The 24244-nt window shown below is 38.4% G+C and overlaps 1 protein-coding gene across 3 annotated transcripts in view; it reads right to left on the bottom strand.

Annotated features, from left to right (window-relative positions):
- KMT2E (lysine methyltransferase 2E (inactive)) overlaps nucleotides 1–23485 on the bottom strand; it is a 56482-nt gene extending 32997 nt beyond the window's left edge. For 2 of the 3 annotated variants that reach the window (XM_084206454.1, XM_084206456.1), the window contains exons 1-3: nucleotides 23248–23485; nucleotides 14735–14791; nucleotides 5114–5298 (exon numbers count right to left, since the gene is read on the bottom strand). In XM_084206454.1, coding sequence (XP_084062580.1) covers nucleotides 5114–5184 — 71 coding nt within the window. In that variant the 5' untranslated portion in view covers nucleotides 5185–5298; nucleotides 14735–14791; nucleotides 23248–23485. The remainder of the gene's footprint in view (nucleotides 1–5113; nucleotides 5299–14734; nucleotides 14792–23247) is intronic. The other variant, XM_084206455.1, reaches the window with a different exon arrangement.
- Nucleotides 23486–24244: the final 759 nt, after the last annotated feature.

The following is a 24244-nucleotide window of genomic DNA, read 5'->3' as shown; positions in this document are numbered from 1 at the left end:
TTACCTATTTACCAACACATTTGTGCAGTAATCACACATCTTTTCTGTGCTCCAGTAATCCTTGTGATGACCCAGTCAACTACAATGCCAGTGAATGAGGCATTAGCGACACATCCATCATGACTGTGGCAGAAATTAGCTTCTCCAGGAACAAGAAAGTCTTGACCACTGCGTTGCTTCTACTGCTATTCCTCCCCATTTCCTGAATGGGACAAGCAATATCACAGGTACTCTTATCCACTCTATGTTCAATGCCCAACCTTAGTCTTGCTGAAAAACACTCTCTTTTTAGAGCAGGAAGACTTACTAAGGACAGGCAGGAGGGGATTCTGGCACAATCCATCCTGGATTAATTTAGCAGAGTTTCCTTCATTAAAAATAATATTACTATGACCTAAATACCAGCTACTTAAACACAGGAACATTCAGTGAAAGATACCAGAATGAAACTGTCCTAAAAAGAGAGCTTGTGTATTTCATCATCTGACTACAAAAGTCAAAAAGATAGTCCAGGTCCATTTCAAGATTTGAGGCAAGACGATACACCCAACACCCTACATCCATTTCTTATTACTCTAGCCATTTATAAACCACTTAAGAGAACAAAATTTAATATTTAGAGGCATAACAGTGGTGGGAAGCAAAAGTGTAAATCTTTCAGAAACCTTCATTTATCACCAACTGTTTTAACACTCATAAAACAGATTCAGAGAACAATGTTACTAAGAAAAAGTCACATCTTTACTTGAACAAGGAAAACCAGAAAAATGGTGGGAGCAAAATCAGGTGATACAGGAAGGCAACTATTAAAAAAATCTGGAGCACAATCAGCTTTCAGTAAAACTTTTTAAAAATGCTTATCCAGGCACAGACACTACTTTCAATTATAACAGATGCTCACTAGAGCTCTGAATGTAACTGCTACTGTTCCATTTACCCACTGCACTGGCTGGGGAAGTGGGAAAGAAACCAAGAACTATGGGAAGGAGTTCCAAGAGCATTCACTTAAGCTAGAAATTAACCATCATAGGTTTCCTTTACAGTCAACAGGAAAGTGATACAGATGCCATAACACAGTACAGAATGAGCACCATTCTTCCAGAGAGCCACAGACAAAATCAACTTTGACAAACAGGTTACTGAATTCCTTATCACTCCTGGTTTTGCCAACAGAAAAGATGCCCTCTATACTGCTGTCTGTTCAAAGGTCAAACCCTTCTTCTGAAACAGGCATCTCAGAACTGCACAGCTTTGAGAAGAAATGCCTCTTGGCAAAATATTCAATTGTACAGATGATTAAAGCATGAGATGCTACCTAATTTAAAAATCAAGTTTTACATTTTTTGGGCTCAAGTACCAAGGCCCAAGCAGCAAGGCACTAACTATTGTACTACAGGCAAACACCCCCTCATTTCACCATTGGCATTCCTACAGCCATCCCAGAAAGCAAGTTTTCAGGACAAAAACATGTAGGCATTCAGATCTGTGAAAACACTGTAAGGCTTTCCTTGCTTGTATTTTAGACATTAGCCAATTCTGTCAGAGATGGACGTTCTAAGACTGTCAGTCCTCTGACCATACCACATTTTCCAGCTTCACCTCAAACAACTGCTGTCTTACTGCATAACTAAAGATATTCATTGTATTTTTGGTTTTCGTCCAAACTGCAATGTTTGTACTACAACACAATATATATGAAGCTTGATCAAAACGTTAATATTAATTTCCTAAATAAACAAACACAGTGATAAAGTGACCATATTTTGCTAAAATATCATATATATTTGTTAAGCGTTGTAGTCAGCAATTCAAATCTGTGCAAAATGTTCACAGGGAACAAAACAAAAAGCTCTGCACAAAAGTGTTCCACATGCTCTTGGGCTGCAGGGATTTAAGACATTCCTGTACCTTGAAAACAGAAATATAGCATTTTCTAAAATCAGTTAAAAAAGCAAAGATATCCATATTTAAAAAAAAAAGCCTTGAGAGAACTTTTATTTAGGAAGTGAAACAACTTCATGTTCTGAGTCATTTCCTACTGTTCATATCTAAAATGGAAACAAAATATTCTGCATGTTGCCAGCAGATGGCATTAGTGAGAAATTAAAAGCAAGACAGCAGACCAGCTAATTTATGAAACCTGTCACTACACTTTTATAATTAGTTAACTTGTATTAAGGAAATCAACCTGCAACAACTCAAAGGATTCAAATTCGTCTCTAAAATGTCATCTTCCCCATTCAACTCCTTTTAAACATTGCTTTGTTTCTGACCATTCAGTAATAAATTAAAAAAAAAAAAAATTTTGACTAATGCCCAAAATACAGTCAGTTAGATTAGATTTTGGGGCCATCAACCACTTCCATAAATACGTATATATTCAAGCAGGAAACAAAATCTCACTAAAATGCTCAAAGACAGATGGGGTATCCAAGCTTTAGGCGGTGAGCTAAGCATACTACGAATACTTCCTGAACATGTGTCTGAACTCCAAATGCAACCTCTCAGCAACATCAATCTTCCACAATCCAGTTCCATAGGTCTAATTTTTAAGGAGTTTAGTTTGTTTTCTGTTTGTACCAGTGCACCTGAACAGTATCTAGCTGAAGGCCATCTCAGATAAAAGAATACAATATCTTTTGCATGAGAAACAATATTTTCTATTTCAAGACACTTCATCTAACCAAAGACATTTGACAGGCTTCAATATCTAGACAACAAAAACCAAGGACTGCTTCTCTACCAGGGAGTGGGTTCTGCTACCTAAGCACCTTGTAGCAGGCCCTACAAGTACAGGCTGGCCCGATGCTATCTGCATGTCAGACCGGCCCAATGTTCTCTTTCTCCTGGATACTGAACTCAGTACAGTGATCACTGTGATTGTGAGGTTTATTATACAGGCCTTCTCCCTAAAAACATGTATGGATATAACCAGAAAAGCAGTACCATCAATGGCATTTCCCAATGTGTAGCTTATACTTAGGCTCTAAGCTACACAAGCACTCTGTGAAGCCAGGAAGCATATTTTGAACCTTCAGAAATGGCTTGTTCTGCTTACAAGTACAAGGACCTTACCACTAAGAAGTCATAAATCTCCATCTTTAGTAAGACCATAAAGGCCAAGTGTGTGTGTTTTGACTACGATGACACAAAGATCTATCTGGAGACCCTGCTTAAGTACACGTAACCTAAGAAACAAACTATTTCACCCAATTTTTAAGATCCTTAAACCTCTTAGTAGGCTACTCTACACAGTTATTTGCTACACTTACTGAAATAATATGTGGAACTATTAGTCATATGAATTATACCCTCTTTTAATAGGCTTATGCCTTGGTTCAAAACATAAGGAAAAATCTTTCAGCACTAGGAGACTGCACTACACAAAGAGCTTTTCCCTAAGCTGCTTCTTCTGCATAATCAAGTTTGCCACTCCCCCATTCTTGTGTTTGCTCATGCTTCAGCAACTGATGAAGCAATATCCGACCTGCCAGTCACAGTGGAAAAATTCTAGCTCCTCCCTCCTGGGAAAACCCCCGAACTTGCTCAAAGACCATGTAGCACTGTTACCAATACACTCCACATCCAACATGCTACCCTCTAGAAGAAAACGTACAAGAACAAAGACTAAGCCACACGGATTGTGATAGGAAAGATTTACAACTGTATAAGCTGGTAGATTAGGGACACACCTTTGTGTCACACTTCTTGTGACAGTAACATGGCTTTTAAATCAGTGTACGCCAATCATGCAACTACACACATTTCACTGTGAGTACAACAGAGATGACAAGAATTAATCTAAGTGGTAACAGCCACTTAACATCTGAAGAAAAGCAGCTCCTAACTGGGTCGCTCTGCCACAGTATCAAGCAAATAACACACTGTGAACTCTATCTTGTTTATACTGACAACTATATTTATTTATTTTAATTTCAGCATGACATGCTGTGTCTGCAAGGAATGTCAGCAACCTCAGGAATCATGACCCTCTCTAAACATAAAAGAAAAGCAAAGGAAAAGAATGAAAAGAAATGTGAATGGTTCACTACAGTTAAAAAATTTTCTGCACCAAGGTTAAGAGTATTTATAATACGAAAAGACAAAACAACTTTAACAATCTAATGTAACAAAAAATTTTGAATTGTAAATTCTTGGTTCTCTCCAAATAAACGGCACAAACCCAGAACAGCCTCATATATACTGGAAGCACAGTAGAGGAACATCCCTTTAAAAAGCTGTTCTAGAGTTCTCCTAAAACTTTCCTTCAAAGTTTAGAGGAAAAACCACTTGCTTCTTAAACATTCTGTGTGCTACACACACTGAAAGGTTTACTTGACAAGAAATGTATCCAGTCAGAGATCAACAATTCCTAAACCTTAGCCCATCAATACTGTACAGGAGAGTAGGGGGAAAAAACCAGAAAAGAACCACAACACAGAAACCACACATGCACAGCAACAGCTCCCCCCAACCCCCCAAAAAAACCTCACAAGTCACCCTCCCCATCCCCTAAAACCCAGAAACTCACTACACTACAATACTGGTGCAAAGCCAGAGTTTACTGAATGCATGATTTCACTCTTTTGTAACCCTTTCTGCACAGTTACTAAATGATTTCTACTAGCTTTACAATTAGAAGTAACTCTGTGAAGACATGGTATTAGCATTTCAGCTAGGCCTTCAATTTTCATTAAAAAATGCACCCTTGTCTTGATTACTACTACTTTCTTGCAGTTTAATGCACCAAATTATTTTATCTTTCTAACGTGCAAAATCAAAAAAATTTTTTACACGTAGTTAAAAAGGAAACTGAAATGGCAAAATACTTGAAGTATGAGAAGTAAACCAAGCAGCATCTTTATTTGTCAGTCTGATAAGCAAGAAAACACACATTTGTAGAAACATTTAGCTTCTCTCCTTTGCTCCCCCTAAAGTGAGAGAAACTGACATAGTGAAGTGACAGTTATTAACTTAAGTAATTAAAAATTCAACAAAACTAAGGAAACTCTTGAGTTTTCTCCAACTGTATTCAAAAAATGGCCATGAAGGAAAAAATTAAAGTAATTTAAAAACGGGTAAGAGAACTTACAAATTATGTTCACATACTTACTCTGAGCCTGCAGCCATTTCCAAATAAGAAGTATCTGCTGTGTCAACCCCCAATGGGATCACTATGCTCATGACGTTCGTTTCTGATAAATTCGATTACTACGGAGTCCTATGCATTGGTATCCAAAACACTGGGGCATGCCAGCCACAGTGCTCATTGCAAACATCTAAGTGCATCCACAAACCCTGTCAAAAACAAAACACAACATGCAGGAGATTAAGTCAGTTCATTTTAAACCCAGGCAATTTTATATCACGTATTAATTTTATCTTAAAAATTTTGCCATTTATATCTGTCACAATTAGTTCTTCACTAGTTTTATTTTACACAAGCAAAAGGAGAACTTTCAATCTTCTCTAAAATTAACTGCAAATAAACACCTTTAAAGAGCGTAATGATCTTAACACCTGAACTTCAATATATTACAAATGGACAATTGTCCAAATTTCTAATTAAAAACCCCAGCACAATCAGGGAAGTGCCAGAGACTGGCCCTGTTTGTCAAAGCTTAGTTGCTGTACCTTTCCACAGAAACCTAGTTAGAGAATTTGCAAGTAGGTCTTAGCCAGGACTGTTCTCTTTTGTTTTGCAATTAAAAAAACCCTAATGTCTTAACTACAATTTAGTATTTTTTTTAAACAAAATAATTCTAATAATTCACAATAATGATAGGAAATATTTTCCATTTTAATAAATCACCATTGTAATAAATTAGAAGATACTATGCTCATTCAGGACCATTTTTGGAAGTGATGTATGCTCTTTAAAGGAGTAAAGTAAAAATAATCAGTAGCAGTTTTTAACTGCAGAGCAAACTGCAATCTGATTGACTTGCACAAGTGAATGTAGGATCCAATCTGTATGCCAGTTACTACCAGTCCCCCACTTCCCTTCCTACATAGGGCAGAACACCCAACCAAGTACAAGAGAAATGTGAACAGCTCTTCAGCTATTCACAGATTAGTAAATTAATGTACTTTTATACATTAATATAGACCAGGTTTTACACGTGATTAGGTAATTTAAGTAAAACAGCCCAGTATTGTCAGTAGTTACATAATGAATAACTGCAAACTCTTACCAAAATGTCAAAGTTGCAAGACCACAAACCACTTTGCAATGAAGCACATACTGTGCCTAATAAAGACACCCCACTCATACCACAAAATGCTGTATATTAGCTGATGTCTACATCAGCACAATAATTCTGAGATCAATGTTATTTTCACAGAATCACAGAATGTGCCGAATTGGAAGGAACCCACCAGGATCATCAAGACCAACTCCTGGCCACGCATGGCACCATTCCCAAGAGTCAACCCCTGCGCCTGAGAGCATTGTTCAAACGCTTCTAGGACTCTGTCAGGCTGGTGCTGTGACCACTGCCCTGGGGAGCCTGTTCAGAGCCCAACCACCCTCTGGGTGAAGAACCTTTTCCTAATGCTGAACCTAAACCTCCCTCCAGCACAACTTCAGGCCACTCCCTCAGGTCCTGTCACTGGTCACCACAGAGAAGAGATCAGAGTCTGTCCCTCCTCTTCCCCTCATGAGGAAGCTGTAACTGCAGTGAGGTCTCCCCTCAGTCTCCACCAGGCTGAACAGACCCAGTGACCTCAGCCACTCCTCCTACAGCTTCTCCTCAAGGTCCTTCACCATCTTTGGGAACTCTCCAATAGTTTAATGTCTTTTTTATATTGTGGGGCCCAAAACGGCCCCCAGCACTCAAGATGAGGCGACCCCATTGCAGAGAAGAACAGGACTATCCCCTCTCTTGCCCAGCTGGTGATGCTGTGCCTGATGCCCCCAGGACACAGGTAGCCCTCCTGGCAGCCAGGGCACTGCTGGCTCATGTTCAGCTAGTCACCCACCAGGATCCCCAGGTCCCTTGCTGTGGGTGCTGCTTTCCAGCCTCTCATTTCCAGTCTGTCCACACATCCACGGTTGCCCCATTCCAGGTGTAGAATCCAGCACCTATCCTGGCTGAACTTCATTTCAACATGTTATCCTTGCCAAACACGATACTCACAAAAAGCGCAAGCCCCCGGTGAGAAATGGACTTCAGATAAACACTGTGAATTGAATCTGAATTGTCTTCTTTTACTGATTAGGTCAGCACCTTCAAGATGACAAAGTGGCATGTACAAGACATCTCTAAAGTATGAGATAGCAGCAAGTCTTCATCTAACTTCCTAAATTTTTTAAAACTGGTGAAGATTGGCAATTAACTTAAGAACATGCCAAGATGTCTGAAGTGCCTAAACCTACAGCTAGTTCACTCTCTTTTGACAGCAAAAGGTGTTTTGGTCCTATTATGTGAGACACCAAATGCAATGAGCTAGAAAGCTACTGGGCCAAATAGCCATTGGAATATTTTGCTTTCCTAATTTAAATACTGAGTGTTTTCTTACTAAATACCACAAGTAACAAACTGCATCACTAGCTATGCAAAAAAATATACTATTTTCAAGAATAAGTAGCAAGAAAAATATGTTAAATCAAAAGCAGGTATAGAATATTTTCAGTAGAAGGCTTGAAAAAGCCATAAGCCCCTCTAACAGTTTAAGTGGGCACTCATTTTCCCACCATATAGCTAACTCTACTCATAGGGCAGAACCCTGAATGGCTGTACCTACAACTTAAAGGAAACAGCCACTCACCATTCAGTCCCCATCTTCTGAAAAAGTAAAAAATTTACCCAGTAACTTTAAAGAAACCATGAATTTTCTAAATCCAGGTAAATCAGCTAGCCTAGGGTTAACTGCTGTTCCAGTACTCCTCCAGTGTGACCTATGCTACCAAATCATCAGCAGAATGGAGTTTTTAATTTATGCCTATTATTTAGACAGTTCTTTAAAAACAGCTTTAGTGGTTCAATGTAGATCTAAAAGACATATTAGACAACATTGTTTGGGATGAAGATCCTCACTTAGAAAGGTGTTTCTTGCACTTAAACTTGATTTTGTTGGTGGTGTGGTTTTTCTTAAAACATTTTCTTTAAATGCTTCTGACCAGGTAGAGCATCAGCTGTAAGATAACGCAGACAAAAATACCCTGGAGACTGATGGAAGTGAGGAATACATTTAGAAAGCTGTCTCATGGGCTGTGACATCTCCAAACTTACATAAAACTACCCAATCATCATAAATTCAAGTGACCTCCACTGTCAACACAGAAAATCTCACCAAATCTGATAATCAAGCAGAAATGCTCACCAAATCTGATAATCAAGTGATATTTGGGGCTTTTTTAAAATGTAATGCAGAAAAAGAAGAGCCATGAATGTATTATAGCTATGTATAGATTTACGTAGATGTATACATATGTATAGATGTATGTATAGATCAATGGCTTATGCATGCCCTCATTCATGACAATGCAAATACACCACCATTTGTGCTAAAAAAATCCAACAACAAAAAAAACAACAAAACAAACAAAAAACCAACAGAACAAAACAAAACCAACAAAAAAAGGGGGGGACTCAACCAAAACCAACTTCCTCAACTTCCTGCCCTATACAGCTTAGTCAGAATTCAGAAAAAAATTCTAATAACCTGATCTACACTGAATAAGGTCAGAAACTAGAGGAATCAAGATTTTTTTTGCCTGAAGACCATTAAACAGATGTTTTATCTAAAAGGAAGTGGAACATGATTGCAATACTAACTCACTGGTTTTTACCACCTTCTAATCACACACACAGAACTCCCTAAAGCTTTTCCTTTGCCTATAGTTCAGTAGGGAAGAATGAAGATAGTCACTGGCTTGCAATTCCTACATGGCCAAGTTAATTCAAACAAACATTGCTCATTATTTATGAGTAGCCATCCTCAACAAATGCCCATAATGAGAGTGGGGGGAGATCTAGGATAAATTAATAATACTACACCCACTTATTAAACAAAACTGTGACCTTATATATAGGCCATCCAATTACGATCCCTACAGTGATGTTAAATTTGGAACAATGGAAAATAATTATTTTCCACCATGTCAGAATCTGAAACATTGTCATGACATACTAATATTCCCAGTATTTTTATAAGTTCAGAAAGAAAATAACACAACCACTGGGGAATTTTATCTATGAAGAGATTGCTTATCCTTTGAAGCCTGGTATTTTACATGAGTCATAAAATACTATCTGCTGTCATGATTTGGTACTTTCCAACTCCTGCAAGTATCCATCTATTTCAAGTAATTATTCTTTCAGAACTCTGACAAACTGTCATCCATGGCCTTTAAGAAACTGTCTTCATAGGTACATTCATCTTCAAGCAGTACATGAATTTGAAAGATAGGAAGATCACACTGGTTTCTCCAGTTAATTTCAGGGTCACAGAGTTAAAAGCCACCATATAAAATCTGCTAGTCCCAAGTTCATTGATCAGCTCTTTACTGGGCAAAGTGGCTCACCTATTGTACCTTAATTAACAACAATTTTGTTACAGTCTACTCCATTAGTAATAGTACACTCTAAGCTCTGAAAGCATTTTGGCAATTCCTTAAATTCACCAAATTTTCTCATAATCACCCTACAGCTTTAGTATAGGAGAAAAAAAAAATCCCTTATTCAAATAAATTTTGCTTTTATTTAGTTGCAGTAAAAAAGTTTATCTTGCCCTAATAATAAAATGTTCATCTCAAAACCCAGACAAATTTCTGTTCAATCTGGTTAAAACATTTATCTTGTACAAGATCAACCTCTTCACACCAATCACACTTCACCATTCACTCATAATGGTTTACACTTTTAATGGCACTTCTCTTTGTCTCTAGAGAATACACAGGAGTTTTTGACTCAACAGCTGCATCAGATCTAAAATACCTGAAGCCTCACCATACTTCTTACGATCCACTTTGTTTATGACACCACGGCCCTTTTTTGTATAAATTAATTGTACTCAAAATCCAGAAGTATAAGAGCATAAAACATTCCAAAATATTAATCTCTGTGGCTTTGTACAGAGAACACAATTTATGTTTTAAGGAACAGGAAATAACTTATACATTATCCCTGAGGTATTCCACTAAAACAACATTATTCTGTGGTCTAGCAGAGACCACATGTTTCCTTTCTCTCATATCCTGCTAAGATCACTTGTGTCACATCAGGAGAAAAAACTTAACTTTGCCACTGGTATAGAAAGGAGGAAAAACCCCCAAATATAGACAGCTCAGTTCTTGAATCAGAACACAAGGGTGTGATCTCCTGAAATTACATCAGTAGTGTTTAACCTGCTAGACCCTATGCTGTATGCCTAAGAATATTAAAGCTCTAGTCTAGGTACACATACAAAACTTTACAAAATAATCAGTAAGAGATGGTGGCAACACCAGTAACAATTTATTTGTCTTAAACATAAAAAAAATCCTTAAGAGACATATATCAAGACAGCATAACTACTTATAATACTTACAGTAATATTATTATTACAACACGATGAGGGTTTCTAGTTTGTTGGGAGGTTTTTAAACAATGTTTAGGTCTAATACTACAAAAACCAAAGAGGAAAAATTATTAATAAAAGTTGTTTCTGCTATTCTTCTTCACATCTCTGACAACTTTTACAGACAGTGTCACCGTTCCTTGTTTTTCCCTTTCGATGAACAATTTCCAGATTCTGTTGTCATGTGACAAATACAGAAAGTATACAGAAGTTAGAAAAAATACATTTATTATAGAAGTTAGGAACAGATTCAAAGCAACTTGAAACTTAACATTTGTTTTCTAATTTATAAAGGGACGCAAGTGGAACCATGAATTAAGCTTACAGTTAAATTATATCCTATCTTGAATATAAGAATTTTCCCACATACACAGAAGACTAAATTAACTTAAGTACATGGATTCCTAGATCAGTTCAAGTTTCTCACATCACTAGGCATTACAAAAACACTAAATATTTTTGTTTCTGTTTTTATGAATTTTGTATACATGTAAAGTTCTTTAATATTTTTCTCTGCAGTTATCACCCATCAACAATTACAAGATAAAAAAATAATTATTAGATGGTTTAGATGTTCCAAGATTTGGGAGATTTCATCACAGATCAGCTCTGCAAAGCAAATTACCAGGATCTTCCTAAACACAGAGGTTTAAGGAGAAAAATCTAATTCTAATTAGCCTATAATTAGGCTATTTCATTAGACGCAACAGTGCTAGTTTAAGATAATTATTTAGATTTTATACTGATATATACAACTTCACCACGAAGTCCTTAACTAATGTCACTACAGAAGTATTTATATACTAACCAAATTACCATCCCTATACTCTGTATTTTCACAAGGTCTATATACAGAATCCACATAACTAGAGTTAAACTAATCAAAACCTTCTAACCTATCTACATATGACAACTATCTTTCCTTAAAAGCAAAATTATGTAACTTGAAATGTCTATTACAAAACACATAAAAGGTAAAAGCAGTAACTTTCCCATATGTAGTAAATTGAGTACCTGAAAGGGCCAGGAATAATCGTCAGTTCCCCCCCCTCCAACACCTAACAAGTTACATTGTTTCTCAATTTACCCAGCAATGGACAGTTCACCTCATGCTTATGAAGAGCTTATTTCCCCTCAATACAAGCACAGAAGATGAAGATGCTCTCTTTTGCTAAACTACAAGTATTTGGAAACCCCTTCCCTCACACCTTTAAATCCAGGCAAGAAATTAATAACCATTTCCTGGAGCAATATGAAGTATCAGAATACACACAGTATATATGAAGGCTCATTTTCATGAAATGTGTACAAATCTTAAGGGAATCAACTTGAAGCAACAAAAGAAATTGCTGAAACAGACAATTTTCTGTCCAAGCACTGACCAAGGAAGAAGAGTTACAAGATTTACAGATAAAAAATAAATCAGTGTTAAAACACACAAACATGACAGTCTTGAGTTAAGCAAGACCCTTCAGTTTAACCAGCACGCAATGCTAACCTGGTTGTAACTTCAAGGCAGTTTGAATGTAGAAGTGTTCTACTCAGTTTCCATTTGCTCCCAGTAGAAAATTCACACTACTGTGAGTCCAGGTTGGCTCCAAAGTTACAAAGGACTACAAAACTAATTACTGTCTCCCATATCAATAAGGTCTTTCAGGCAAGATGCAAAGATTTCCAAGATTGCATTACTGCTTTCAGACCTCTGCTGACTCCTGCATATCTTATTGTCACTTGTTTATACAAACTCATCTCAGGTAATAGAAGACCAAAAGTAAGTATTCTGTTTTATTGCATTTTATTACCTCACCATGCATCTTCTATGTGTGAACAGCATTTATGGAGAATACAATCTAAACATTCTCCTCCTCCCTCCAATTACATCATATGTGTACACACATTTTGCAATCATGAGCAAAAGCAATTCTTGTCATACTTTCCTTCAGATTTACAGGCCAGATTTTAACCCATGGTCATGGGAACCACCCTTGACCACAAGAAATCCACAAGAAAGCTGATATACCTAGGCCCTGGCACAATCTATACAAGAGAAATCTAACTAAAAACGCAACTATCAATAGTTTGTCAGACTCCACAAACACAGAGTGAAAACTAATGTCCTGAACTGTCACAAGGCCAACAAACTAAGTTTTACTACTTGGCTTTCCTACCTACAGGTTTTTCCCTCCTTTGGAATTTTTTTGTTTGTTTTTGGTTTGGGAGGTGTGTGCTGGGTTCTGTTTGTTTGTTGGGTTTGTTTGATTTTTTAACTTTCTTTTTAATTGGAAAGGAATAAGAGGGAAGATTTAAAGAAGATTTCATTAAATAAAATCATGCTTTTCTAAACTGCGGCTTTCTACTACTGCTCTGAGCACACAAGTCTAACAAGAAATGAGATTATTTTTAAAATTAGCAAGAGACTGGCATTTTAATAGTACACTCTAGGTATCATTCAAATAATGAACTATACTGTGCATGTGTATACATGTATATACTTTATCAACACAAATATGGAAAAAATAAGCAGCATATATACACATACCATAAAATAAATGTATAAAGTAATGAGTATTTATTCATTGCTGTCTGTTTCTCAGGAGGTAACACGCCTTTAATCAGACCTAGAAGCAGAATACATGAATAAATGACTAATCTTAAACACAAGGAAGTTTTCTCTGTTTCTCCTAACATGCTCCAGAACTCAACAGATTTCCTAAGAGATTAGGATGGATATCCAACTTCCAGATGTTACACCACTGCAGTAAGAACTTCACAGACTTAGAAACAACTCCAAGTCCAAATTCAGACCTTTCCTACTGTTTGCTGCTTTCTATGGTAACCTAACAGATAACTTAGCTTACTTCTAATCTGTGCTGAAACAAAAAAAGGGGAGCAGGAAAAATAAGACACAGGAGGCGCACTCAAATATACAAATGAAGACCAATTAATGACCAAGTCCTGCAAATCGTATAGAAGAAACAACTTGTCCTAGAAGAAATCTGGTATTTGGAGCGTGTGCTCAAACATTCCCACTGATTTAATACTCTCTATATCCCCCTCAGCAGTATCTTCTTCCACATCACAATATTAACTGCTTCTAGCCTCACTCACAAGCCCCTCAATATCTTCCTATGCTGTCCAGGGTCACCTACACATTGTCAGCAATCATGTCCATCTAACCTCTTTCTAATGTACCCTGTCAGACAGACAAAAACCCAAAAAAGTACTTGCTATGGCTGGTTTGAAGTCACACGTGACTAATGGCTAAAATCATTATGCTTCCTCTCCCTGTTTCTCACAGGACACTGCCCATAGCTGCCCCCACCTCCTTTTGGATTTTCAGTAAGCTTCAGAGAATTCAAGGCTACTAAGTTCCCAGCCCTGTCAAATTTCTGTTTTATCACATTATTTGTTGTACTGACACAAACCTACTTAATCATTAGACCAACTTATTTTAGAAGCACTGTTATTACAACCAACTACAAAGTAAGACTCCTCCTCCAACTATGCTTTTAAAATAGTGCCAATAAGCAAAATTTACTAGCAGAGAATCACAGAATGGCTTGGGTTTGAAGTGACCTGAAAGATGATCCAGTTCCAACATCCCTGCCATAGGCAGGGACACCTCTGCTACCAGGTTGCTCAGGGTCTCCATCCAACCTGGGTTTCAACACTTCAAGTGATGGGACAGCCACAACTTCTCTGGGCAACCTGTTTCAGCTTATGAACACCCTGAGACAAATGCAGGATTTTACACTCAATAAAGATCACAGTCAGGTTTGGAATGACAGCCAAACTTTATGAATTGGCCAGACTTTAGTCTCTAAAATAGAGAAAAAGATCCCTGCCTCGTTCATGGTATCCAAGATTTATGCATAAAAAACTTGAGCTTCCATCATGTCACTAGGTTTTCATTGGTACACAGGTCGTAAGATGCACTACTCAGACTCTAGCCTGCACAAAGCAAGCCATGCTTTTGAGTACAAACCAAGAGTCAGCCTGCCAGTTTAGCCAAGCCTCTGCTACACACCAAAGCTGCTTTCCACCGGACATAAGCTATTTTCCTTTACTATCTGGTCCAATAGTGCTGCTCTTGCTTACTCCTGTGAGTGAAAGCAAGGTCTCTTCCTCAAATATTTATGCTAGTCCCTTAAACATGAAGTCTTGACCTTACCTCTTCTCTCTCTTCACTCCTTTTCTTCTCTCAGTGGAAGTTAGACAAAATATGGGACTAGGAAGAGAAAAAGAATGAGTGGTAGAAGGGAAATAAAGGTAAAAGCAGTTACAGAAAGAATAAGGATTATTTTATTGAACAAGAATCAAAGAAACAGTAAACAGAGATATACTAACACACACCACGCTTACAGATTATAGGTTTTCTATTTCAGAACTCAACATCCAGGATTGAAAATTAACTACCAATTGCTTGATGTAAGTTTACTAAACACCTGATATACTTCTGAAAATAAATTACACAAAAATGTCCTAGCCATTCAAAAACCATCAATTATTTGAGCTAGAGAGCCAAGGAACAGTAAAATACAAAACAAGTTCAGCACATGAAGAGGTGTAAGATTATTTTTTCATAGCAATATTGCATATTGCCTGGAGAAGTATACATTAGCTTCCTAACATTAGCCTGTTATAGTCTATCACTGAAAAATGTAAAATGCCTTTAAAGAAAAATTCAAAGGATAGGATCACTAATAAAGCAGTTTCCCAGTAAAAATATCTTGGCTTTATGTCATTTTTTGCATCAACTATTTTACTGCAAATGAGTATTTCTTCATCTAGCACAAAATGATAAAAAGCTGTTGATTAAACTTAGACAAACTGCCTGTATGTGACTTGGCAATTACTCTCAGTGAAAACATTTTACCTGTTATCTTACATTATTATTCTTGACAAACATCTTAAAAAAATAATTTTCTGCAAGTATATACAAGTCCACATTCTGCAAGAACACCCAAATTCATGTCTAAACTGTATGGGCTAAGTCTATTCATTTTTTATTAAATATAACAGTATCCCTCATGGCAATTCATTCACCAATATTTCTCCAAACAAGTACAGATTTTGGGGTGAAAAAATACATGGCTAAAAATAAATACTGGCATTGCCTTCAATACTATAAATATTTTGAGGGCTTCATGATCCCAAAAAAGCTAATTAATTTTTTCTATACTGCTCAATAAGAATTGGGAGTCTACTGTAATTATTAGCTACCTACTACAGAAAAAGTAAATTCTTTCTATTTATTTCAAGTCTGACTTCAGCTAAGCATTTTTTTGTTTTGATATGTTTTCACTTGTGTAGATTTCAAAAACTAGCTCCTCTTTTATCCGTGACATTTGATTTACCTAAACAGCCCAACAGTGCTTCTACTTTTACTCATGGCAGCTATTTGTAGACATTCACCTAACTGCTACACCTATGCCTAGGAACCGAAACACAAGCAAGTCAGAAAGTCACATTCTTTCAAACACAAACTTCTAATTCTTTCTGGCAGTTAGAAGAACCCCATTAACTACAGTTCAACCTGGACTATATCTTTTCATAACAACTTGGCAGTATTTCAATGTTCTTTACAAAAACTTGGGGAGGATACAGGCAAGAAAAAATGAGAGAACAGATGGAGGGATTATTTCATGTTCAAGGACACACAAAAAATTACAGAAGTGTACGATCAAAAGATCCTTCCGACTTTCAAGAAAACAAAACTGAATTTATTTTAAACTACAATTATTTTGTAAAACTGCGTTATTTGAATTAAGAAATTCCCATTCCATGCATTTTAACTCTATAGCTTTGTGTTTTCAATGGAGGCTTCCATACATTTTTCAATTATAGTAACAAGAGACATGAAACACCTGATTTTTAAATAAGCACAAAGAAATTCTGCCCAGTGATGGAAGCTCAATAAACAACTTTAATTTTCACTACTACTACCACACAGAAGGGAACAAAAAGCAGTGTTGGCTTTTGTCTTTCAACACAAAAGATATCACTGGAAAGTAAGACAGGGAACAAGCACTTAAAAGAACCCCACAACACGGTCATTCATAAAAATCCTTCATAATATTAAAAATATTTAAGATTCACATCAAACATTCCTATCCTAAGCAAAATAAAAAAAATCAGTGGAATCACTTGGTAAGGCATTTGAGGGAGGAATCTTACCCTTATCACCAGTAAAATAACTACTGTATTGTTTATAAATTATATATAAAATATTCATGTATTTTTTCACAGTTCTAGAATGATAGGTTTGGAAACCAAGAGACATGCAATCACTCTGTACCTTCCTCAAAAGTTATATATGTTGCTGTAATTCTCAAGTCTTCAGTTTAAACTGAACTGACTAAAACAACTCCTTATTAAAACGGGATTAACCACCTAGACTTGACTATCATCTGTTTTGTGATACAGTTTTCAACTCAGGCCCATTATAACCATTCTAATTAGAAGTCAAGTCCCTCTGTCTACTTAAGGCAAGCTAAGAGCATCACCAACTGTCAAGAAGTATCTTCAGTCCTATCAATTTAGAAGAGTTAAAAAGTAATGAACACCAAACAAATTTAAATATTCAGAACTCGTCAAGGTAAAAGACCCGAATCTACCATTCTATATAGAACTTCAAATTTTGTGAGTGGCAAATACAGGCTATTAGTTTTATCAGTTTCTGTGACTGATATATAACTGTTCTGCACATCTTTAACTCCAAAATGGAGACACACGAATGTGATGGATGGACCATTTGGTGAACAAGGAACTGGCCGCATGGCTGCACTCGTACAAGCTGCAAAAGCTGTCAAGCTCTATGTCAAAGTGGAGACAAGTGATGAGTGGCACTCCTCATGAACTGGTTTTGGGACTATGGCTGTTTAAAATCTTTGTTGGTGACACAATTAATTCTCAGCAAGTCTGTCAATGACATGAAGCTCTGTGGTGTGGCCAACAGGCTGGAGGGAAGGGATATCACCCAGAGGGACCCTGACACCTTGAGAGGTGGGCCTGTGTGAACCTCCCAAAGTTCAATACGGCCAAGTGCAAGGTGCTGCACCTGCATCCGGGAAGCACAAGTACAGGCTGGCCAGAGAACAGGTGGAGAAAGAGCCCTGAGGAGGACAGAGGCTTGCAGGTGCTGGTTTACAAGCAGCACGACACAACTCGGCAGTGTGCACTCCCAGCTCAGAAAGTCAACCATGCCCTGGGCTGCATCAAAAGCAGTGTGGGCAGCAGGTCAAGGGAGGTGATTCTGCCCCTCAAGAAATCCCACCTGCAGTTCTTTGTCAAGTTCTGGGGTCTGCAACACAAGAAAGAAGTGCACCTGTTAGAGCAGAACCAGAGGAGGTCACAGGGATAATCCAGAGTCCTAAGCACTTCTCCTACAAAGGCTGAGAGAACAGGTGCTATTCAGCCTGGAGAAGAGAAGGCTCCAAATGCCTTAATGAAGCCTTTCAGTACCTAGAAGGGGCTTATAAAAAAGGAGGAGAGTGACTTTTTACATGAGTAGATAGTAATAGGACAAGGGCTTACAGTTTTAAACTGAAAGATGAGAGATTCAGATTAGATGGTAGGAAGAAATTCTTCACAGTGAGGGTGTTGAGGCACTAGAAAAACGTTGTGCAGGGAAGCGGCTCATGTCCCATTCCTGGAAGTTCAAGGCCAGACTTTGATGAGGCTTTGAGCACCCTGGTCTAGTGGAAGGTGTCCCTGCCCATGGCACGGGCACTGGAACAAAGTGGTTTTGAAGGTCCCTTCCAACTCCACACCATTATATGATAAGGGGGCCAACAACAGATTATATGGCTTCCTTCTCAAGTTGCAATATAAAGTACAATAATGTCATTAAAATTTAGTCTTATCATCTTGTCTTTGAACTTGAAGGCAATTTACTTTTGTGATGAAGATATAAAAGTGAATGATTACCAAGATTATGATGGCATAAAATACAAAAAACACAACTACAAATGAGAATAAAATAAAAAAAGCTTTCCTTAACATGAGCCTGCAATATGAAATTTTAGTATCTAAACTATCTAAGAGCTAATTTTAAACTCTCAAACTAGGAACAATACTATTTTGTAAAGTGCCTGATTTGCAAAATTGCTGGTCCCTTTAAAGTCTCACTTAGGTTTACAGCATTGGATCTCCATCTAAGCAGTGTATGAACTATCACATTAAACAAGAGGTAGCACTCTGGTAATACAATATGCAAAATTAACAAACATACTTGCACAGGACGCAATCTGCATGCTACTATAATATATTCTTCACATTCACTTTTGAAACACATAACTTGAATGGACACTGATTTACTATAGTTCTTACCCATATTTTAATTTTGAAAAATAAGATACAAAACCACCTAGGTCAGGCATGTTAAAAAAATATACTCTATGCAATAAAACTGTCTTCAAAGGTTTAGAGATAACCTTATTAAAATCTTCTAACTACCAACACAACTTAAATCTTGCCCGTTTCATTATTACATTAAGATTTGCAAAAGGAAATAAATATAATCGCACTATCTCCTAGCAAGTATATGAAACCCTGAAAAGGTTTCTTTTAAGTACTTGTTTGTTAGGCCTTAAAGGTTAACAGCAGGTTTTCTTTGAACACAACTACTGCAGGTTTTTTCTGTAATGTGAAGGTCATGAGCAGAATTTTGGATCCTCAAAGAGATTAGGTCTTGTGGGTACAACTCTCCTGTTGCTAAGAAAATGTGAACACTGAAGTAGATAGAAATATCCATCTTGCACCATTCAAAAGACCGCTACAATTAATATTTTAAATAATCCAGAATTTGGAAGTATAGAATTGAGGATTTTTTCCCAAATCCACGTTTCTCATCTGTGGAAATTTTTTCCCCCCAGAGATGTCTTAAGTGTCACTCTCAGCAATAAATCACAACTATTTGCACAGTGGTAACACTTAAACAGTGTACCTGTTGAAAAAACACTGTCCAACAAAATCTGGTTTTGAGAGATTCACAAATGCTCATTTGTATGGAAGTCATGAGGCAAATAACACAGATGCACTTCTTTAGGATCTCTGCAGAAGTCTGAATTGGGTTCTATTTTATATCTTTACCCATCTATGCCCCTCCCACTAAACTTTATTAGAATGTCACATGACAACAGCAAAATACTTTCATTAAACCTTCATTTACATTAATCTAGTTAGAACAATACCATGATTCTACAATTACATACACCGCTCCTTAACTCAGTCCCACAAATAGTCCTTACTAAAATTAGTATTAGCATGCATGCAAAATTAAGACTGTCCTTAGTCAAACCAAGAACAGAACTGGAGAAACACTTCAGCCTTCAGTGTGACACTGATTTCTGTATTACTGCTACTTTCCAACAGAACTTTAACAGTTGTGTATGCTGAAACTGTTCAAGAGAAATCAGGAGCTGCATTACCTCAAAGTAACCTGAAGAGGTTACTTAGTCCTAAGAGAAACTTTCCCTAGATTTAGTCTAAAGAGTCAATATTATTTCCCCTCTGGAATTTCCCAGATGGCAAAAAAACTCACCCAAAAGCCTAAGTGACAATTAAGCAAATTTCTCCTTTAGATAGGAAAAACTTAAAGATACATAAATGGATTCATAAGTCCAATCCATATTATTGAATTTGTGACACAATGTTTGTGGAAAAGAAACGTCTTAAAATAGAAGGAATTTCGATTTCAGACCTTCCTTCTTTCAAGAACCTTGTATTAGTTTTGCGGGTGGGGGGGTATTTCATTATTTATTAATATACAAATAAAAAATCAATGGAGTTAATAAATAAAGGTAGAATTTGTTTTGTAGTCTCATCTCCTTAAAACAAATCACCAATCTGTTTATACAAATGGAGAAACTGAGTCACGAAGGCAAACTGAGTCATTAAAACTCATACAGGAAAACTCTGGAAGATCTCTAAATTCCCAAGAGGTTCTTAGTGCATAAAATAACCTGTAAAATTTGAAAACTAGTATTTTTTGGGTTATTTCATTACTCTCCCCCAAACACTTTTTGTAAAGCATACAAGGTTATTTTCCTATAATTGTCAATCAGATGTCTGCTTGAGAATATGACAGAAGCCATGAAGAGCTGCAGACTGTATAGCATCAAGAACAGGAGCTTTCAAATGAAGGCAAGGAAAGAAAAAGGCAAAAGGTTTCCATAAAGGCTTCCATATATTCTTTGTCTTTTTCATGTACTTTTAAATAGAGAGAATAAGACATGGCTTAGAAGAAAAAATTGTATTTATACAAATAAAGACGATGGGAGCATGCATTACTGGAGAATTAATGAAATCACTCAGCCTTTGGCCTCAAAACACACTAAAGGCATGCATTAACAATACCGTAAAAGTCTTACTGTTCAAGTATACCTTAAATCCTACATCAGTGCTTCTAAATGGTATTCAAATTAAAATTCGTCAGAGATTGAAGACAGCTTTGCTACTTCAATACCTCACTTCTGATTTCTTAAATCCAGAAGGTTCTAAAGCTATACTGGAATAGGAATTCATATCTCATTAATTTAAAGGACAAGATTAAAGACAGGCATTAAAAAAAGGTGAAAATTTATTTTTTGTTATTGCTGCTTAACAATTTGCAGCTGCATAGTACGTATCAGAGTACACTACACCAACTACCAAATAATGAATCCTTGTGACCTCCCTTCCCCCCACTCAAACATATTTATAGTGGTGATACTAAATGGTTCATATTTCATTTAGGAAAAAAATTAGACGTTACGAATCTTCGCTCAGTACTTGTATGTGTATTATCACATATACAATTTATATAGCAATATACAAAATAAACTGAAGGAAAAAAAGGTAATGCCAAAATTACATGGCAGCAGAAGAAATTCTGTGTCTTTAAATAAAGTAACAGGTTATAATCTCACGTGCATTATTCCCTTAAATTCATTCTGTATCCTCTAACTATGAATATATGGAATTACTACACCGACGTCCAGTGAAGGTATTTCCTGGAAGATGAACGTGACGTTCACAAATGTGTTACCACAAAGAATTTAGCTGACTGTCTTAGTGATCGTAATCCACGACCCTTGTTGATAAATATTACTGATTTTATGTCGTTAGTAGGACAGACAGCTGTACAGTATCGATCACAAACGCAGGAGCCTTTCCAATTTACTAAACCGACATACATATTACCTTACAGCACCACATACACACCCCTCGAAGGAGCTGCTTGAGTCTGTTGCCTCTTTCCACCCCCCTTCTCCCCGACAAGAGTGGTCTCGTTCACTTGCCTTTCACACACATAACCAATAAAATTAATCAGCTGGAACACAACATTTTTAAATCGCAGTAAAGTCAAGAGTTGTTTTGTACGTTATTTGAAAGGAACAGCCTTTTCATTTTAACATAGTAAGACACTAATATGCTGCAGACAAACGCACTGCATGGGGTGTGGAGGACCCGAGCTGATTAGATTACCACAACATCAGCCTGAGGCCGCCATTTTTAGAATCTCTAAAGGACAAAAGAGGGAAATTAATAAATTTGCTCCACATTTTTTAAAAAGTAACTTCAAAAGTATAGTGATGATAACCAATTAATCATGCATTGCAAGTACTGCCATGGATATCTCCTGCTGTTCTCTGATCTGAACCCTGAGTAACAAAAATGCTTCGTTATTATTCCTTTAAGCTACTGTAAATAAACAGACTAAAACATTCGTAAATCTAGATGCAGCACTGAACTTCTGCTTTTGACGACACGTAGTTATGTAGCATTTTAGGGACCTCAGGGCTTTCAGACACCGCACATTCCCTAATAGCCGAGTATGGGGGAATACAGGACCTTTATAATCAGGCTATACTATGTTTCTCTACCCTATTTAGTAGTACACAGTGAACCGTTTGTTTCTCTTCCCCGGTGTCTGCAGCAATACGGTCGAACCCACCAACACTTACTGCTCCAGGAAAGAGAATGAAATATGCCACCCAGGGAACGCGAACACTGGATGCAGAAACTAAAGCAAGAAAGGGGTGCACCCGTCCAACTACTTACAGCCTCGAGAAAGGGGGTGGGGAGAATGATCCCCTTTTAAATTGGCACAGAAACTCCTGGGGACAGCTCTCCGTTTGTCCAGGTTACACCACGAAGCGGAGATATTAAGAGGGAGGCAGGCAAGGAGGCGGGGGTGTGGAAGGCAAAGAGATTAGGCCTATAACGAGCCATTTTAGTACCACAAAGCAAAAATATACAGGATGGAGGAAAAGAATACGCTTCCCCAAGCTTCGTAAAACTCAATACGCAGTCCCAATAACGCACAAACCCGTTCTGAAAACCGCCAGCCCAAGGAAGCCTATGTTGTCACATAATAGCTCCTTTTGGCTCTTTTTCCAAGCATAATGCATAAATCTGGCGTAACTGCCAAAAAATTCTCCTCAGCTCCTCCAGTTACAGTAACCCGCCATATTCATAAGATATAGCGACAGCCTGCCATTTTTTAACCAAACCCCACAAAAGGAAAAGCAAATTCAAGGAAACTTAAACAGAAATTAAACACATTTCAGGGTGAGAAGGAGTTATACTCGCACCGAAGGTAATGAGACATTCCCGTCGCATTTCACTCTCTTTTTCCACCCCCCCTCCTCCCCCAAAGCACCCACAGCAGAATATGCTGGTAAATAACCAAAGACTCACCTGTAATGGTCACAGGCCAGGCAGCAGGACCCCTCAGCTGAGCCCCTTCTCTATCCCAACCAAAACAATGCAACAGCCCCACTGCGGATATCCCTACCCTAGGTAAGACTCAGCCCTCAGTAGGCTCTAGTAAAAGAAAGGGAAAGAGGAGACCCCCCCCTCCCCCCAAGCCTAGCTTAGTGCGCAGAACCCAACAGGGACCAGCTCAAAGGCGCCTTTGCCCTGGGACCTGTGTACAAACCCCGCTGCTGCCGCCGCTGCTCCCGTGCCTCCCTCCCTCCAGCCTCCTACGCTCCCTTCTATGTCACTGCCTCTCTCTGGGAAAATGGCGTCCGCTCTCCCCTCCCTCCCCCTGCACGGGGCTCACCGGCCCCGCCTGACAGGGGCAGGGTTACCAAGGCGAAGCCAAACAGCCGCCATTTTGCTTACGGGCCGGGAGCGCAGCCCGCGCCCGCCAAGCCCTCAGAGTCCATTTTGCAACACGCAGAACGGCTCCGGGGTCTGGGCGCGGCCGCGGCACCAGACTGCGGCAGGGGCTGGGCAGGGGGGCCGTGAGGAGGGAAGTAGGGCAGAGGAGGAGGGGCGGCGGCAGCGGGGGCTGGCGCCGGGGGCGATCCGCAGCCCCGGCGGCGCAGCCCGCGCGGGAGGGGCGGGGGCTCCGTCCCGGCCTGTTGTGGGGCTGAGCGCGGGCGGGAGCGAGGGTGTCTGAGTCAGAGCTGCATCCTCGGAGGAATAAACGCCAAAACTCCCTCCTCGGCCGCTCTCACACCCCCAGCCTCCGGCTTCTTCCTCACGACCGTCGATGCTGTCAGCATACGTGTTCTTTATGAATCTCTGACAGCACATTTTCGGCCTAAACTGCGCGAAAAGCCGGGCAGACCCGCCGGATCTCACACACGCAGAAGAACTACCTGAGGGGAGGGGAAGAGGGGAGCGAGAAAGGAGCGGGAATTTTTGCAGACCTGCTCAGGAGGTTTTGACTGAAACTTTCAGTAAG

The sequence above is a fragment of the Fringilla coelebs genome, assembly GCF_963513975.1.
Source record: "Fringilla coelebs genome assembly, chromosome: 5".
NCBI classification, from domain to species: Eukaryota; Metazoa; Chordata; class Aves; order Passeriformes; family Fringillidae; genus Fringilla; species Fringilla coelebs.
This window is presented reverse-complemented; position numbering and strand designations above follow the sequence as displayed.